Source organism: Stegastes partitus, unplaced genomic scaffold (genome assembly GCF_000690725.1).
Source record: "Stegastes partitus isolate 25-593 unplaced genomic scaffold, Stegastes_partitus-1.0.2 Scaffold751, whole genome shotgun sequence".
Lineage (NCBI taxonomy): Eukaryota > Metazoa > Chordata > Actinopteri > Pomacentridae > Stegastes > Stegastes partitus.
The window spans coordinates 1-15,425 of record NW_007578482.1 but is presented as its reverse complement, the minus strand read 5'-3'; the positions used below and the strand labels follow the sequence as shown (position 1 = coordinate 15,425).

The following is a 15,425-nucleotide window of genomic DNA, read 5'->3' as shown; positions in this document are numbered from 1 at the left end:
CTGAGCACATGTGATGGACGTGACAGAGTCTGGAGATGCCGTGGAGAACGTTCTGCTGCCGACAACATCCTCCTGCCTGACCGGTTTGGCGGTGGGTCAGTAATGGTGTGCGGAGGGATTTCTTTGGAGGGCCGCACAGCTAGCCAAAGATACCCAGACTGCCATTAGGTACTGGGATAAAATCCTCAGACCCATTGTGAGACCAGATGCTGGAGCAGTGGGCCCTGGGTTCCTTCTGATGCATGACAATGCTAGGCCTCATGTGGCTGAAGTGTGTCAGCAGTTCCTGCATGATGAAGGCATTGATGCTATGGACTGGCCTGCCCGTTCCCCAGACCTGAATCCAATTGAGTACATCTGGGACATCATGTCTCGTTCCATCCACCAACACACCACAGACTGTCCAGGGGTTGACTGATGCTTTCATCCAGGTCTAGGAGGAGATCCCTCAGGAGAACATCCACCACCTCATCAGGAGCATGCCCAGGCATTGTAGGGAGGTCATACAGGCACATGGAGGCCACACACACTACTGAGCCTCATTTTGACTTGTCTTGAGGAATTTCCACTGAAGTTGGATCAGCCTGTAATGTGATTTTCCACTTTTATTTTGAGTATGATTATAAATCCAGACCTCAATAATTTTGATTTACGTTGATCATTTTTGTTATTTTGTTCTCAATGCATTCCACAACTGGAATATTCCTCTCCAGATCTCTCATGTTCTGCTGGAGTTTCCACTGCCTGTATCTTTCCTTACCCTCTTCCACCTTCAGTGCCCCTGTATTGTTCTCACCTCCTCCCTACTGCCAGCTCCGACAGCCTTCTTATTGTTGTTGAGGGTTTTTATGTCCTTAGTTAACCACAGCTTGTTATTTGAGTAAAAATGTACAGTCTCCGCTGGAACAATAGCATCAACACAGACTTTAATGTAGTCTGTGAAGCACTCTGTGAGCCCATCATGTCCTCTCCATGCGGCTCCCAGAGTGCCTGCCAGCCCGTGATCCTGAAACATCCCTCAAGTGTCATACAAGCCTCCTCTGACAGTTCCTCACTGTCCTTGTGTTCGCATGCTGGCTCTTCACTAGAGGAACAGAGCTTTTGTTGAGATGAACTAGAGTGTGTTTTGGCTATGGAGATGAGGTTGACCTTAACCTTTCATCCGAGGTCAAATGGCATATCACCAATATGAGTTCCTGTCTGATTGTAATAAACTGTTTATCTTGATTATTTTCCAAGTTATCATGGGTTTAAAATTTGTGATTAAGACTGTCAGTGAGACTGTGACCTTTGTCAGAAGGTCATATGTTACATAACCAGTTTATAGACCTTGAATGTCTTCCTAAGTTAGTATACTAAACATGTCTTTGTGTATTTTAAAACCTCTATAAAATAGATCAAAAAAGAAATTCCAGAGAACAAGCGATAATATGAAGGCTAATGTTATGACACACAGGTTTAAGTAAAACAATGCACTTTATAGGAAAACAGCCAGCTGCATATGTGACCGTGGTTTAGCCAGGATAGAATTTAAAATCCTGCTTTTAACATATAAAACTTTCAATGATCAAACTCCATTTTATCTTAAAAACCTTATTGTGCCATACTATCCTAACAGAGCCCTTTGCTCTCAGACTGCAGGTCTACTTGTCATTTCCAGCAGTACAATGGGAGGTAGAGCCGTCAGTTATCAGCTCCTCTGTTATGGAATCAGCTCCCAGTTTGGGTTCAGGAGGCAGACACCCTCTACTATTAAGGTTGGATTTAAAAATTTCCTCTTTGATAAAGCTTATAGTTAGCTCAGGATCACCTGAACTGTCCCTTAGTTATTCTGCTATATAGCTTTAGAGTACCAGGGCATTCCAATGATGTACTGAGCTCCTCTCCTCTCTTCCTTCCACACAGTTACAACCACCATTACACCAAAGGTCCTGTGCTTGTTCTCTCTGCAGACATCTCTGGATCACGGCTCTGATCTGCAGCTGCTGGCCTCACTGTTCCTTCCCAGCATTGCCAACCGCTTGCTCAGAGGGAGTCCAAAGGCAGCTTTGAATTGTTGGGTTCTCTGTTTAAATTTGTAAAGTCTGTACCTCACCATGTAAAGCACTGTGTGATGACATATGTTGTTAACTACACTATACAAAACAAATTGACTTGACTTAGATGAAGAAAGTATTTTTTTTTTTTTATCTGTCGATGCCAGAAGTATAAAACACATAGAACCACAGCAATGTGGACTGGAAATATTGAATCCTAAGAATTTATTTTGCATTTAGGATGAAAAATATGAAGCCTTGTTAAAGGAAAATGTAAAGCCTTGAAAGAAACTGGTTTAATGAAACACACAATATACTGATATACACTCATGGAAATAGGGAGCAGTCCAGTAAAGTAGGTGGCAGTAAAGCACCTGAAACACTCTGAGCACAGAGAAGAAGAAGAGGAGGAAGAGGAGGAAGAAGAAGAAGAAGACGACAGATGAGAGCTAGTGGAGGGCAGTGAGCACCCAGACGGACGGGAAGGTGGAATTTGGGTTCTCCGCAGTCGAACAGGTTTGTGTTTAAACACCTATTTATATAAATCAGTTTTGTCATCGTGTGGCAAACCAGGAAAAATGAATTTAAGATTTAGCATCGACGCGCGAGCTTCTCGTAAAAGGATGCGCTCGCGATGCGTTTGTATGTAAAATGATGGTTACGTCGCGTTGAAATGGGAGCTCCAGAGAGCGGTGATGGGTTCGTTCACCGGCCTTCTCTCTCATCCAACAGCCATCTTTTCTACTGTCAGACCACCTTCGTACAGCTCCGACATGAAGGCTGCATCAGTCTATTCGTTGTGTGCTGTGGTGTGTGGGGTTGTGTTGCTGTAGCCGTGATGACACCGGGAGGCTTTTGTTGCTCCGGATGGCGTCCACACATACTGCAGCGCTTCCAGCCGCTCCCATCCGGGTGTGCTGCTCGTTTTATGCTTCAATCATCTCATCCCTCCGAAATACTGAGCAGTGGAATATGTTTAGTATTTCCACGATATTGTTATAAATGCGCTTGAATCCACACCCTCCATGTGTGGTACCGTCATCCTGACAGCAGCACATGATGGCTGTAGGATGTGATTTACTGGAGCCTCCTCCTCCCTCTGTGGCCGCATTCACTTGCTGTTGCCCCCCAGTGACCCCTCTGACATTCATTATATTCTGCAGGCCCCCGGAAACTAGTTGAATGAATTAAACCATTAACTTATTCATTCATTTGACATGTGTGAGAAAATAAAGTCGTTTTTAAAGCATTTATGCTCCAAATTAGAGCTGCAGGATATTAAAACCAGCAACCTGACTTGACAGGATTTAGTTTTTTTAGCAGTGTGTAGTGTGATGTAACAGAAATACACCAGATGACTTGAATAATCATTTGGGGAACAATCAGTCGCTCTCATATGATTGAGGTGGTTTTGTAGGAAAGTGCATCTGCATATAAAAATAAAGGCATCCAAAGCAGTGCTTTTCTTTGGATGGCATTCGTGTCTGGCGTTGCACTCATCATACTGATTTAAATATTCAGAGAAGTTCGTCATGTTCCATTACATTGTGGCGACAATTGCAAAACAATTTATTTTTGGGCAGCATTCATCTTTCTGTTGCTAAAATAATTCCTGACTACAGCTGCATGATTTTGGCCAGAATGATCATCATTATTTTGATCAATATTGTGCTTACGCTAAGTTCTAATTTTAACAATCATCTCATTTTCAGCTTTAAATAAACAGTGCTGCTTTTGACTTTGCTATTTGGGAAACCTTATTGATCTCTCCCTGGGGAAATACATGTCATTACAGCAGCTATGAGGCATGGAAGAAGAAAAACATTAAATACAAAAGTACAGTAGTATTTAAATGTGTTGTTGCACTGGAAGAGATATAGAAATACAACATGATGAAGACTGTTGTACCTGAGAAAACGGTGTTATATTATTGCACATAAAAGAGTTATGAAGACAACTTGTGTTGCATGATGGTATTGCACTTTGCAGTCTATAAGGAGCACAGGTTTGCAATATGTAGTTGCACACGAGTAGAAGTTACACTTCTTGGACATGTTAAACTGCAGAAGGCGTTCCTTCTTTTTGGGTGTAACAGCCTGTTGCTGAAGGAGCTGTTATGGTCGCCACAGTGTCATGCAGGGGGTGAGAGGTGTTGTCCATGATGGATGTCAGTTTGTCTAACATCCTCCTGTCAGTCAGTTCTTCGATGGAGTGAACTGGAACATTCTACCAAGGCTGACTCAAAACAGCCAAGGAAAATGAGCAGAAAAGTCTTCAAATTAATATTCAAGACCGTCAGAGTCTAGTTCAAAAAGGTTTAGTTTGTCAAAAGGCAGCAACTGACAGCTCAAACCATGAGTTAGTTTCAGGACTGACCTATCCAGTCTTCTCTCGGACCACTGTGTCTATTGTCTTTGGGGTTTCTCCTGTACCCAGGATTTCCCTCCCCTTTCTTTAGAAATACTATACTAGGACTGAAATTAAAGGTGTCAACATTGTCGTTGTCTCTGCCCTCAGCTGGGAGGTCTTTTGGCAAATTCTGTCATGACTCAGCACATTTTCAGTTTTTTCTAAGTCTGCTGACTGTGACACCATTTTGCAGTTGTGTCAGCCCACATTACTACTGCATAGGGAGCATCACTCCTCTACTGAGCAGCATTACTACACAGGAGTCCAAAGGACAGTCCAGTACAGAACTGACCCTCATGATCAGTTTGTTGAGTCTCCTTCTGTCCCTGTCGGTGTTCCCACGTCTGCAGCAGACAACTGCATAGAAAAGAAGGTCTCTGACAGTGTCATGCCCACTGCAGAGCACCTCAGTCTTCTCAGCAGATTGGAGACTACTCTGGGCTTTCTTGTGCAGGACCATAGTGTTGTGAGACCAGTCCAGTTTATTGTTGAGGTGAACACTCAGGTACTTGTATTCTCCCACCATCTCAATGTTCAGTCCCTGGGTGTTTATTGTTATAATCTAGGGCGATTTGCTGCATAAGTCTATCACCAGTCCTTTGTCTTGCTGGTGTTTAAGTGGAGATGGATCACCTTACACCAGTTGACAAAGTCCTTGATGACCTCCCTGTACTCCTGTTCATTCCCTTCTAAAACAAAGACTGTGATTAATATTTCATTAACTGTGCCACCCTATAGCTAATGTTGTTCCTTTTTGAAACCAGTTCTTTACACTTTTAGTAATCAAGGGATCATGAATCACAAAAAGTAACAGAAATACTTCCATTGTGAAGGAATGTACAAATTTATCGTCTTAGAATGTGCATGGTTACGCAGTATGTAATGTAAACTACATGAAATGTGCAAAAGGATAATAACAGTCCTATTTTAAGCTGTATGTTCATCTAGTGCATAGAGGCAGTGTCTATAGAGTCGGGCTGGGCCATATCATACCATGCACAGTAATAAAGGTGTAATGTTAGGGGATGATATGAAATTGAAATATTGCGATAAAATTTGAGTGAAACGTGCATGCACAGTTTTCATATGGTCTAATGCATAGCATGTCAGGCATGTCAGCGACTGAGGAGGAGGGTGAATACAGTGCAGCGACCAACATAGATGAACTAGAATTGGTATGCAAAAAGATGCAACCTCCGTGGTGTGGAACTGGTTTGGTTGTCGCCCGTCAGATACACGGTAGAGCACCATTTTTTGCAAAACATGCAGGTGGACCATTGTGGCGAAGGGAGGAAACACGACAAACTTGTTTCACCATTTGAAGCAAAAGCACTTGTTGGAGTACAACAAGGCTGTAAATGCATGTGAGGAGGCGTCTGCTTCAGCTGACGTGGTGGTGAGACACTGACTCGGCAAACAATTAGCATAGCTTTAAATAGCAGCACACCGAGGAAAAAAGTAGCAAACGCTGGGGGGACCGAACTAATGCAGTGACACGTTGTTTGGCCACAGATATGATGCCCATTCAGAGTGTCGAAAGAGAAGGGCTTACAAAGATGCTCAAAACATTTGATCCCTGCTACAGGCTGCCCCCCAAGAAGTACTTCTTGAAAGTTGCCTTGCTGGCATTATATGAAGAAGTCTGTACTGATGGGTCAAACGTACTGTCATCAGTGACGTTTTTTGCATCCACCACGGACATGTGGTCAAGCCTCACATCGGACCTGTATATGAGCCTCACGATACGCGACGTGGAAAAAGAAGTTACAAAATAAGTGCCTTGAAACAAGTTTTTTCCTCGAAGACGATACTGGAGACAGTATAGCCAAGGGCTTAAAAGAATTCCTCAACTCATGGAATCTTCCGAAGGAAAAACAAATATGTGTGACGACAGACAGCGGGGCGAATGTTGTGAAAACCATTGCGCTTAACAACTGGACCAGGCTTTCATGCTTCAAACATCACCTCCACATTGCAATAGGTAAGTTAATCATAATGTTAGATGTAGCATTTCTTACATTATTTGAAATCATGGTAGCCTTTACTGTTTTGCATTTTTGTTTAATTTTTGTTAAAATTAACTGCAATCCTGAGGCTGGATGTGGTCAGTTGTGATTTAGTCCTTTTGTAGCCTCTGTTTGGTTATTCTTATTTATGTTTAATTGTTTTAGTTAATATATATACATATTATCAATTAATATGTATTGTGCTTCATTCTGCATTATAATATATATGTTAATTAAATGTGTCACATTCAAAACTGTATTAATATTTGCTGTAAATAATAAACTGTTGCTTTTTTTCATTTGTGTCTTAAAGAAAGAAGCATGAAGGACTAGAGGATTGAAAGCGCAGTAGGAGTGGGCAAGAAGATTGTCACTGCTTTTGGCCACAGCTGGAAGCGCCAGCGAGCTCTCCAGGCTGCCCAAAAAGAACCGGGCCTACCAGAACACAAACTCACAACTGAATGTTGCACTGGTTGGGGTTCAAGGCGAAGAATGATCCAGTGACTCTCTGAACAAGAAAAGGCTGTAGCACAGGTTTTAGCTGCTGATAGAACAACAAGCCACCTCATGTTGACATGGCAAGAGATAGAGGTGCTTGACTCAGTCAGTACTGTGTTGAGTTGGCTTCTAGAGTTCACAGAAGCATTTCTGCTGAAGAATATGTGACCATTTGATGTTTTAAGCCTGTTCTTTAGGTTTTCAACAATGACCTGTTAAAAGTAAAACAGAGTGACACTCAGCTGACATCAAAACAGCAAAACTTGACTACATGAACAAAAACTACACAGACAGTAACACAGAGCCTTGTTAATATGGCTTCTCTCCTTGATCGACGTTTTCGTGCAGAATATCTCAGTGAGAGTGAAGCCATCAAAGTCCAAGCTATTAGTGAACTGGAGCATCTTGTGTCAGACCAGGGTAGCACAGGGCCAGGAGATTCAGAGACCCCTCCTCCGTCCTCAGGAGACCAAGATAAGTCAGGGAGCTGCTAAAAAGTCAAAGAAGAGCCTCGGAAGCTTTTTGGAGGGATCAGTTAGGGACAAAATGGATGTAACTGCAGAAGGGTTATTATCTGACTTGAGCAGCTATGTGAATAGTCCACCAGCAGACACTGATGTGTTAGACAGTTCACACAGTAAACTTTCCCCACATCAGCAGATTAGCCAGAAAACATCTCTGCATTCCAGCTCTGCATCTGAAAGGTTGTTCAGCACAGGTGGAAACGTAGTAACTTGTCAAAGGTCATCCCTTAAGCCCACAACTGTGAACATGTTGGTGTTTCTGACAAAGAATCTTAAAACTTGAATAAATGTAGACAACCATCTACCTCCATGCCCAATAGCATTATTCATCCACATGTTATTTTTAGGTTTACTCAAGGGTTCGTGCAATTGTATTATTTGACTTGTTTATTTTGCACATTGAAGTTTTATGTTGCAAAGCAACTCTAATTCACTTTTGTGGAAAATAAATTGTTCTTTTTGTTATTTGCAACAATAAAGTTGTGCAGTTCTGAAGTATTTTGTCTAGCGTCAGTTATATCGTCCGTTACATTGTTATCGCAAATTTTCTCATTCATATCGTGATAAATATTTGTGGCTATATCACCCGGCCCTACTATAGCGGCGGTGTCACTGGGGGTCTCTGGCTGTGTTGAAGAGGCCCACTGCTGTTGGAAAAAATGTTGTTCCTGTGGTGTGAAGTTGTGGTCCTGATGGACTGCAACCTCCTGCCAGAGTGGAGGGGCTCGAACAGTTTGTGTCCAGGGTAGGAGGGGTTTTCAACAATCTTCCCAGCACGCTAAAGGGTCCTGGAGGTGTACAAGTCCTGGGGGGGTCGGGAATTTACAGCCGATCACCTTTCTGGTTGAGGAGATGATACAGGGCTTCACACTTTTTCACTGGTGGGGGGTGTCTGACCAGCTTTCTCAGTTTGCCGTGGCAAAGAAAAACACTTCACTTGCTGAACTTCTGCTTATCAAAAGACACTACATTTCTCAATGTTCCCTAAAAACCTCACCTGTAGTAGATGCTTCTAGGTGGTTGCAGTGTCCTCATAAAGGTGTGTGAGCAAAAATGACTTGTATGTTCAAATATCAGAGTTTTCCAAGATGAAACCAAATGATTTCATCCTCATGCACAGTTTTCTACTTGAGCAGTATATTTTTAAATGTGAATACCACAGTGAATCGTGTTCATGTAATGGTGGGAGGCTAAAATCAATATTGTGATTCATATTCATTTAATTTTGCAGCCCCACTACTGTGCTAGTTATTGTAACTGAATGTATTGCATTTTTTCCTTCACCAGTTTAGACGGCATCCCTGCACCTGCACTCTGATCATCAGATGTGTCTGAGTTGGGACCTCTCCCTCTCCACTGGTCGCCCCCTATTTCCTCAGTTTTGTTTTTAAAACGTTCATCTACAGACTGCTTTATCGTTAAGATGCCCAACAGCTAATCAGGAGGGGACAGTCTGACAAGGCCACAGAAGAAATAAAAGTCCAACTTTCCACCATTCTGGCAAACGTATTAGCGACTGGCGCTGGTTAGAGCATATCATCATTCACTTGTACGAATGCAACCATTTGAAACTTCGCACATTCTCGAAAAAAAAAGGTTGCATATGTGACCATTTTTGTCACAGTATGGAGCCCTGTGAACCTGGGGTGTGTAGTTGTGTCGTTGCCCAGGCTCCTGATGAGGTGGGAGGAGGAGCTGCTGGGCTGGAGCTGGTGGCTGAGGTTGCTGGGGGTGGGTTCAGGCCTGTCCCATTGTCTTTCAGAGCTACAGCAGGACTTTTTTAGGCCATTGGCCAGGCACCCATTGTTAATTGGTGGGGGCTTTTGGTTTATAGTTGGTGATCTGTCTGAGCCTCCTTCAGACAGAGGGAGAGTTGTTGGTTGAGAAATGGTGTTGAAGCTTCTTAGGGTATGATTGTGTAACCTCTCTCACTGTCTTGTTATACCTGTTCTTCCGTTCCTTAAACCCACCTCTGTGTCAACTTCAAAATGCCCCCTTCTTCTACAACCTAAACTGTTTGAGTTTAGCTGTGATCCAGGGTCTGTTATTGTTATAACTGGCATGATGGTACACATCAGTGCTCACAGGAGCAGATGTAGGGCGTCACAGCTTCTGTGTGTCCATCCTGGTAGGTGGTAGCAGTCCTATATACATCCCAGTCAGTCCAGTCCAAACATGCCTTCCTCCACAGCCTCACTGGTCCACTGCTTTGATGTTCTCACAACAGGCTTAGAGAATTAAACTTTCTGCCTGTATGTGGGAATCAGATGAACCATGACTTGGTCAGAGTTACCCAGTGCAGCGTGGGGGACAGGTGGTAGGGCCTGCTCCCTGTAGTGTAGCAGTGATCCAGAATGTTCTCTTCTCTGGTAGACCATTAAACAAACTGTCTGTATTTAGGGAGTTCATGAGAGAGATTACCTTTTGTTAAAGTCACTGTGGACAATAACTGAGGTATCGGGGTGTGTCCGCTCAATACACAGTTTCTGGTCACACACTGTGCCTCCTGCACGTTGGCCTGCAGTGGAATGTAAACGCCACCCAGTATGAATAGGGCAACCTCATGTGGGGATTAGAAAGGTTTGAAGTTGTTTTAAAAATAAAGTAAAATTAAATTTAAAAATTCTGGATTTGGAGAGAAGTATCTCTGAATCACTGTCACATCATTACATCAGCCACTGTTGGTACAAAAACTGATTCCTCCGTCCCTACTTTCCCCAGAAAGTTCTGAGTGGTCATCTGCTCTGAAGAGTTGGAAGCCTGCCAGGTGTAGCGCAGTCTGGTATCGATCCACACAGCCACGTTTCTGTGAAGCATTAATCAGGAGCTGAAGAAAATTCTCTGTTCTTGGGTACTAGCTGCTGATGTTCAGTCCAGTGTGTTGCACAGTGTACTAACGTTGGAGATAAATATCCATGGAAGCACAGTGCGTAAACCGTGTTTACCTTTTCTCCAACTTTTAATAAATCCACTGGTGTTGTTTCTCTGAAGTTTAGCAGTGCTTCCCTGGTGAAAGGGCTCCGGGTAAGGTAACGAAACACAGAGAAATGCAGAGGCAGGCATCCGCGGTGCCATTTTGACGTGCTCAGTTCTGCATCTTGGTGGGATGATGCGCTGGCTGAAAGAGCTGCCCATCTGCCACAGCTCATCTTGGAGAGGGTGAGAGGGGTTATCCAGGATGGCTTTGATTTTGTCCTTCACCCTCCTCTCAGCCACTGACTGCAGACTGTTCAGTTCAAGCCCCACCACAGAGCAGGCCTTCCTCACTGGTTTGTTGAGTCTGCTGGCCTCACCTACATTGAGGCTGGTGAAATGTGACTTGTTCGGCAAGGACAGTTAGAAACCGACTTCTTGAAGCTGGTCTGAAGTCACACAGGGCACGGAAGAAGTTGTTTAGTGTCTTATCCCAGAAATGCTTTCTGCAAAACTTGCTGGTTGAATAATCCTGAAGAAACTCTCTCTCATCTTGCCTGTACTACTGTGTATGTACAGCACTATGACAATAAACCTGATTTGATTTGATTTGAATAAATAAGTCAGTCACTAAGTATCACCCTATTCTGGAAGGTCTGCCATTTCTTGGTTATCATTCTGTATCCCAAATGGAAGACATAAGACAACTCCTGTATGCCTCCATGTGCCATCTTGGTCTTTCAATTTTGATGTGTGTTTGTGGTCGTTGTCTTGCTGAAACACTAATCGGTGTCCAAGACCCAACCTTCTGACTGAGGTTTTTTGGTTTTCCTGAAGAATGTGGAGGTAATCCTCCTCATTCATTATTCCATTTACTTTGTGTAAAGCTCCAGTTCCACTGGCAGCAGAACAGCCGCAGAACATAATCGTACCATCAGGTAGGTATAGAGATAAAAACTAAAGCCCCAGTCAGGAAGAACGGGTATCATGAAGGAGGTTATTAACTTTCTTTGTTAACTCAGGCCTTCTGCTTCAGACTCTGTGCGTGATCACATGAAACGCATTGTATGACTCATCAGCATCAACCATGAACAAATACATGTATCTGTTTGAGTAAAACATTTTCATGCCTTGTCATATATTAAATGATAATCTGATGTACTTTTGTGAGCAAGACTTTAGTGGAAAATTTATGCTCATGATCATTGTAGAAACTGATGGGATTAAAATGAGTGAACTGGGGTTACAAAGGAAGGTTTTATTTTCAGTACACAGTGTATTTCATTGTATGCAGGTATTGGGGCTTGAATTGAAAGACAATTTAGATGCTGCCTAAAAACACCACTTTTTTGTGTGTTTTAAAAAAAAAAAAGATTTCTTGAGTATTACATTTATTCAGTCATCGTTTATGTACATCCATGATACAAAGCAAAGAGAAAATTTGATGTACTTCATTTTCCAAAGTTTAAATAAATACAAAGCAGAGCTCATGTTGCAGTCCACAGTAAACTCACTGTATCCACTGAAATTCCCGGCATGGGTCTTAGGCATTTTCGTGAGCATGGCCCCTCATTGTTTGTGTTTAGTATAATTGTTCTGCTCTCAGTTACAAGTCTAACTCAGATTCTGTCTTTTCTCCACCTTTCATCAGTCAGGATATGTCTGTAAGGATGGAAATGGATATCAGTGGAGTTTCCAGGGCACAGGTCTCCATTCTTCCTGCAGCTGAAATCAAAGCCACATTGAAACCAGAAGGAGAGAGACCTCGCTGTGCCAGCACCCCATGTTCCCCAATCAGAGGCACTGTGGCAGGATACCAGATCCTACACATGGACTCAAACTATTTGGTTGGTTTCACTACTGGTGAGGAGCTGCTAAAACTGGCCCACAAGTGGTCAGAAGGACCTCCAGCGAAGAGCTCAACATCAGAGGCCGTGTCCACCTCGATTCAGAGCACTGTCCCCAAATCTGTGGACTTGGGCATCCACCGGTCTTCACGAATCTTCAAAGCCAGAGGTCTCTACTACCAGCCCTACGACATTCCTGCTGCCAGTGGGCGGAGACGAAAACGTATGCCCAGCTCCAGTGACACCTTCCTCAGGTCCCTGGCACATGCTGAGCCTGGGCGGGGTCTGCATACCCCACTACCCCTTTGTCTGCTTAAAGGAAAAGGGGCCCAGTCAAAGTCTCTTGACTACCTTAATCTGGACAAAATAAGTATCAAAGAGTCGTCAGACACTGAAGTGTTACAGTACCAACTACAACACCTCACCTTGCGAGGGGAGCGTGTGTTTACCAGAAACAAGACATAAAAGCACAGTGGAAGGCTTTTTTTAGTCGTCTTTCACCCTCTTGGGGATTTAGGTGCTATTTCCAGCTTGGTTTCTTATGACTCGGATTATAACAGTCCTTTAAGAAGACCATCTTATAATCTTGTTATATTATTACTTTAGGGGTTTACCTTGTACTGTACACATATGTTGTGAGGTTGTTGAGGTTAAAAATGTGAATTATATAAACTTAGCAATAACTGGTGAACATATTGACAGTGTTGTATGTTTCCTCAGGTCAGATACGCACTGATATATCAGCTGACAGCTGACAAAAGCACATATCACATACTGTATCAGCTTTAAAATGCACCATTGGTATCAGTCCAGTAATAGATTTACTATTTTACTGTGGGGAGTTGTTGTTGTGACGTTTTGTGATATTTCTTTTCAAAGGGTATGGAACTGCATATAACTGACAAAATAACAAGACGATGCTTACCTATGTTGCTAATTTATATATATATTATATTGTTTAATTTCTGTCAGTTAGTATTTAAATGCTTTTAAACCTCTTATTTCCCATAAGAGGTGATACTTCATTGAAGCTGTTTGTTGAAAGTAAATGTAAAGTTGCCTCTCTTAACATCTATCATAATACTATACTCACATGTCATCTGTACATTTAAACGGTACTGGTTGCTGTAAGCATTCCTTTTGTCCATACTAGTGCTGAAGTGAGATAACAAAGCCTACTCCTTAAACCTTGATTACACATCATTGCAGATGTGCACACAGACAGCTGCAGACACTGTGGAAGTTGTTAATGTACTACTTTGTAGTCTGCCTACAATCAGCTGGGATGACTTAATTCCAGACATGAACAGTGCCATTGGCTGCTTGTTTCAGGCAACTTTGTCCTTCCCTTGCACTGTCTGTGTTACGGTTTTCTTTGCGACGGGAAACAACAACAACAACAACCCCCAAGCAGCAAAGTACCACACTGAAAGTTTCAAGTGTTGCAGAGGTTTTTGATTGTGGAGTAAGTCAGCCCTGCTAGTTGATTTTTGTGGATTCCTTATTTTAATGACAGTGCTCATCCCTGACATTCCACTCATCGCTATTTTTAGTGACCACTGAAGCCGCATCCCCTGCTAGCCCAGCCCACGGCTGCTGTGATTGGAAGGAAAGGTAATAGCAGTGACTGCTTATTTCACTCATGACATGTCTTCTGGCTTATAAAGACACTACATGGACATGTTGACAAGTTTAAAAACTTGGCTCTTAAAGATGTAGCTTAAGCATGTTCAGAGAATGACAATTCACTTGAATTCATGTAATTAACACTATTGCCCCGTTTACAAGTCAGGAGAAGATGTGGAAAGTCCTAAATCCATCCCTGCTATTGTTGTCATCACACCAAAATTTTGACCTCGATGTGATATCTGCCTAAATAAATCGATACTTAAACAATATCACAGAGAAAAGCTAAAGTTTCAGGGAACGTAATAGCATCATTGATGAGAAAACATGAAACTCAAATTATTGTTTATTATTATTTAAGAAGAACCTTCATGCACATTCTTTTGCAGGAATTCATGTTTCTTAAATACCTTGTGGTTGACTTTAAATCCAGGGGAGCCCTATTTACTTGGCCAGTCTGTTCCTGCACAGCTTTTTGAATAAATCACATTATTAACACTATTACAGTAATTAGTATTTTTTCTTTTTTTTTCTTTTTTTCCCCCTTTTTTAAAACAATGTAGACTGTAAGCTGTCTTTAAGAGAGCCTGTACTTGCTCATTTTAGTTTTTAGTGTAATTTCACAAAAAGAAAACTAGTACATACTTGTTTTTGATTCTATTAAAGTAATTATTGCTCAGTGACATAACACAAACCAGAAATATGTTTGGAGGAGACAAATTATTGCAGTAACATGGCAGTACTGCAGAGGAAACAGCTGACAACCAAACTGTAAGACATGGAAGCAACATCACTTCTCCTAGTGTAGCTGACAAAATGTAATGAAAAGATGGGTGCAGGTGTAAAGAATTAACTAAGCCTGACCCAGTTTCTAGACACAAACAAGAGCCTCCGAACAATACCGACGGCTCAGAGCAACGAATAACCATTTTTAAGTGGCTACAGAAAACACAAGATGACAAATAACTACTAACTCACAGACACAAAGCTGTTACAGCATTTACATAAGACACAAAGGCAACAGAGGCGAGCTGCTTACACCACATCACAGGCACCTGGACTGACATTAGCTGCAAGCTTATACCCTGGTGAGGGGATCACAGCAGTTTGTTCGAAGGGGAGAACAGCGTGGTCCAGCCAAGATGGTCGTCGGCAGGAGGAACGAGGTTCGGACTGCAGGACTGGAGCTCCAGGCCAATCAGCCAAGACGACAAGCAGGCGGGGTGTGGATACTGCTCTTCAACCAGCCAGAACAAAGACACACAAACCATCTCCACACCCACTGGCTTATCTGTTCAGTCCCCTTTGCTCTACTGCAGTGTGCAGATGATAATCCTGGTGTGAGCTTCACCAGCATCAAGTGCCAGACTTACACTAAGTCATTAGGGTCCGAGCACACCAGTGCAAGGTCCCTATTGTAACCGTTGTGATTATTATTATCATTATTATTATTATTTATTATTTATTAGGGTCCGAGCACCCAAAAGGGTGCGAAGACCCTATTGGAACTGCTCGGATTATTATTATTATTCGTGCCAAAGACACGCGTTTTTGAGGCCCTAAACA

The 15,425-nt window shown here is 42.6% G+C and overlaps 1 protein-coding gene across 1 annotated transcript; it reads left to right on the top strand.

Annotated features, from left to right (window-relative positions):
• The first annotated feature begins 2,465 nt into the window (after positions 1-2,465).
• On the top strand, positions 2,466-14,360 carry macir (macrophage immunometabolism regulator). The gene is made up of 2 exons (XM_008291594.1): positions 2,466-2,552; positions 12,038-14,360. Exon 2 carries the CDS (start codon positions 12,045-12,047, stop codon positions 12,696-12,698), a length of 654 nt encoding a protein of 217 aa, XP_008289816.1. The 5' UTR covers positions 2,466-2,552; positions 12,038-12,044; the 3' UTR covers positions 12,699-14,360.
• The last annotated feature ends 1,065 nt before the right edge of the window (positions 14,361-15,425 follow it).

Bases quoted from the DNA above. Each gene is read 5' to 3' on its own strand.
- macir (XM_008291594.1), top strand. From the start codon at position 12,045: ATGTCTGTAAGGATGGAAATGGATATCAGTGGAGTTTCCAGGGCACAG.